At 34.7% G+C, this 4235-nt stretch overlaps 1 protein-coding gene across 1 annotated transcript; it reads left to right on the top strand.

The window, feature by feature from the left end:
• The first annotated feature begins 324 nt into the window (after window positions 1–324).
• On the top strand, window positions 325–4012 carry LOC133778377 (tetraspanin-10). Its single transcript, XM_062218274.1, has 11 exons — window positions 325–592; window positions 912–1024; window positions 1128–1182; window positions 1304–1359; window positions 2215–2262; window positions 2422–2470; window positions 2573–2656; window positions 2760–2827; window positions 3043–3168; window positions 3296–3371; window positions 3560–4012. Exons 1-11 carry the CDS (start codon window positions 539–541, stop codon window positions 3623–3625), a joined length of 795 nt encoding a protein of 264 aa, XP_062074258.1. The 5' UTR covers window positions 325–538; the 3' UTR covers window positions 3626–4012.
• Window positions 4013–4235: the final 223 nt, after the last annotated feature.

Here is a 4235-nt window from a genome sequence, read left to right as displayed (position 1 = left end):
GTTAGTTTTGTTAATTTTATTCATTACTTTGTTTACTCTATCTAAAAAAAACGACATAGATATGTTTTAAGATACAATGATGAGTCTTGCGTGAGGAAAACCAAGTTGACTTGTAGTTTTAGTTAGTTTTGACCATATTAGGAGCTAAGCAAAAGGCTTTAAAATCTTTGTGGCCCGTTATTCTTTGTCGGGTCGTGTCCAATGGCGAACCTTGGAAAAACATGAGCCACGCCCATGTGCGATTGGAATGCAGCCCATTTCTCATTTGACCAAAATACCCTTCTTTATCAACTCTAATCTCTATCTCCATATTTGACCCAACTCTTGACTGGACCAGCCAACCCCAACAGCTTTGCCTTACTATTTTTCTTCACCCACGACTGCTTCATCATCACACTAGTGACTAGTTAGTGTTTCAGAAGAAAAACTTATTTTTTTATTTATTAAAAACAATACCCTTGCGCCCAGAAAACTCTCTGACATTCTCTATCCACCTCTGTCTCCTTTCTCTGAAAGTTTCAGAAGAGTAGAAGAGAAAATGGGTGTTGGAACCAGCACCTTTGTGATCAGATGGGTCAACTTTTTAACCATGGTATTTTCTCTCTTCTCCTTCTTAATCCTCATTCTCTTTTCTTGTACAAAACCCTTCTTTAGTTTCCTCCATTTCATGCTATTTTGCCACTGTTGTTAACTTGATATAGGTTATAACATCGATAATAGGTTTTAAGAACTTCGAACTCCATTTTTCATACTGTTATTCTGCAATGTACTCTCATTTTTCTATTTTCAAGCTCTTGCTTAAAAGGGTCTTTAGAAAACCCTGTTCCAAATTATATTTGCCAAAATAAGTTGCTTTTTATGTTTGTTATGTTTTTCATTTTGGGCTTTACATGCTTTGTATGTATGAACAGCTTTTAGCAGTGGTTGTGGTGGTGTTTGGGGTGTGGATGAGCACTCATCACGATGGCTGTAGAAGGTCCCTAACTTTTCCAATCTTATGCCTCGGCGGTGTAATCTTTCTTGTGTAAGTTGTTTAATTTTTCTTCCTTATTAAATTCCATTTGTTATATATTCTCTAAACATAGACAAGTGAGCTGTTTTATTTTTTCATTTTTGGGTGTGTATAGATCTATAATCGGCTTCTTGGGCGCATTGAAGAACAGCTCCATATTGTTGTGGATTGTATCCTTGCCCTTATGTTATAAAGATTTGTAAATTTGTACTCCATCAGATGTATGCATGTATGTATGTATGTATAAATTCAACTTTGTTTTCTGGGCTTTCCTTGACTTTGTACTTGCAGTATTTGATCATGCTCTGCTTCATACTGATCGGAATTCTGGTATTTACAGTGTTGGCGTAAGTGCTTTTGTTCTACTAAACTTCAATCAATGCTTCACATGAGTTGTTGAATTCTCCTTTTCATTGACTAATTGTTGAATAGTATCAATCGTCTATATTGCATAACAATAATGACCGCTTTTAAGTTAATTCTCATTTAGATGATTATCTTGTTAGAGTGGAAGTCTTAAGTACAGAAAGTGTAGTCACTAAGATTATATGCAGCAATAAATGAGAGGATCTTAATGTTGTGTTGATGAGAATTCTGATGTTATTATACTCTCTCACAGTGTTAGATTAAATTGTTCTTGCTTTATAATTATTACTAGTAGTACCCAAGAGGGGTAGCTCAAACCGTCAAGCATGTTGTTTGCTTCTACAAGGTCGAAAGTTCGAGTCCTTTTTAGATACTAACTTAGCAATTGTTATAGTTTCTTGTCCCTCTTACATACCATAATGTTCTTGCTTTATAAGTATTACTAGGAGTATTTAAGAGGGTTAAACGGTTAAGCATGTGGTTTGCTTCCATAAGATTTGACGTTCGAGTCCCTCTTGGGTAGCAACTAGCAATTGCTATAGTTTTTTGTTTCTCAAATATTGTAGGGTTAGGCAAGGAGAATAAAAATTTACTGTCTCAATTACATTGTCTCCAACCTCTATAATGTATAGAAGAGAGTATGTATATTTATTAAGATAAAAAAAATTAATATAGATGTCAAAATATGGAGAAGTAACCGGTTGGAGATAGGAAAATTAGGACAGCAAATGTTTGTTCAAGCAAGGAGTTCAGTTTCGAAAAAATGAGCATTACTAGTGTGTCGATTAGTTATCAAGGACTTTGGATGTTACATAAGCTCTCTTTTTCACTTGTAGGTTCATTGTAACAAACAACGGTTCCGGTCATAGCGTGGATGGTCTGAGGTAAGATTTCAGTTTAACCGATGAAAGTAACAAGACATCATGCTTTAAGCTCTCTAAATTGTCTGAAGAATAGGGCTTCATGCCAACAATCATCTAAAAATGATAATCTAATGCATAAATTGGTAATGGGAAGAAATTAATGTTGTCTTGGTTGGTCAGATACAAGGAGTATCAGCTTAAAGATTACAGTTCCTGGTTTCTAAATCAGGTAAGCAAACACTTTAATTTACAATATGAGAGATATTGCAGATCGAACATCATCTTTACCACATTCATTTCGTGATATTGAATATTAGTCATCTCTTTACAGCTGAACAATACTCACAACTGGAAGGAGTTGAAGATTTGTCTTGTGAAATCTGAAGACTGCAACAACCTGTCAAAAAAATATAAGGTGTATGCTTTCGACTTGTTAAAATTCCTATTTTTTATGTTTCACGCTTGCTTGGTTTTTCAAATCTCATATTGGCTTAACATATCTTTCTTCTTCTTTGTAGACTCTTAAGCAATACAAATCTGCAAAACTGACCCCTATCGAGGCCGGCTGCTGTCGGCCACCCTCTGAGTAAGTTACCCTTTTTTCCCCTTTGTCTGTGCAATTAGTAATCAGCTCCTCATTTCTTTACAAGGGTATTTTTAAAAGTTTTTATATTTTTTTTGAAAAAAGTGATAATTGTAAAATGTAAAAGTACATATGCATTATAATTTTAAAAAATACTTATTTAAGACTGAGTGAAACTCCAAGTTAACTGACATTCCCATTTACCATTTCATCTATAGCTGTGGTTATCCAGCCGTAAATGCTTCATTCTATGATTTAAGTTTTCATCCAGTAAGTTCCAACAAGGACTGCAAACTCTACAAGAATTCTCGCCAAGTCAAGTGCTACAACTGTGATTCTTGCAAGTAAGCATCATCACCATCTCTCTTAGCCATGGATTGGAATGGCCGAAATCAATGGCGGTGATGTCTCGGTCATCTGTAATGGTTGCATTTCTCATATATGTTTTTACCTTCTTAATGGTTTTTATAGGGCTGGAGTAGCACAATACATGAAAACAGAGTGGAGAGTTGTAGCAATCTTCAATGTTGCCCTCTTTCTTGTCTTGGTAAGCCATTCTGATCACCCAACTTGCAATCAATTATAGACAGTTGAGTCTTATAAAAGTGTCATTTAATATTGAATAAAATTTTAACGAGGAAGTTATTTGAAGATTAAGATAATCTATAAATATATAAAAAAAAATTGAGGAGTTAAGTTTTCTTTTCTTACCTTTTGTTGTGTTATCAATGGCAGTCCATGATATATTTTGTGGGATGCTGTGCAAGACGAAATGCTTCAAGAAGCCAATCCAAAGCTTAAAAGGGTTTTCCATATAATTGATTTTTTTCCCTTTCAACAATGAAAAATCAACGGTTGTTGTTGAAGATGGGCCGAGTTCAATCACTACAAAGTAGCCACTTCTAACGTTGTTGTATCAACCGGAGAAAAAAAGAGAGTAAGAAAGCTCTTGGTGATGGGGGGCTTTCGACTTACGTGAAGTGTTGAACGTGCAATGCAATTGTGTAAAAAGAAAACGAGTAAAGAAAATGGAATGTTATTTTTGTTATGTTATGTTATGAAGACAATATATGTCGTATTTGTTTTAACCATTTGAGGTTTGAGTATGAACTATCATTGGTTCAAGACTTCACACCTTAACTTTGTACAATGTTTGGTGGGAAAATCTACAAAGCGACATCAAATCTAGGTCTCTGGCATTTTAACAAAAAAGGAAAAATAATTTGGAGTCTAAAGCACGAGAGAGAACGAGGGTGTTGAAGAGTATTTCGATCCTTCTTTTTCATTGACTTTAGCTCCTTTTTCCGATTGAAATCTTAAATCTTCAAAGCTAACAAAGCACCTAGGGTTATCGTGATGCTTAAGTATATATTTGAGTAGAGTAACAATAGAAAAGTTATATTTGTCTTTG

Source organism: Humulus lupulus, chromosome 5 (assembly GCF_963169125.1).
Source record: "Humulus lupulus chromosome 5, drHumLupu1.1, whole genome shotgun sequence".
Lineage (NCBI taxonomy): Eukaryota > Viridiplantae > Streptophyta > Magnoliopsida > Rosales > Cannabaceae > Humulus > Humulus lupulus.
The sequence above is the reverse complement of the archived record's forward strand: the minus strand, read 5'-3'. Positions and strand labels throughout refer to the sequence as shown.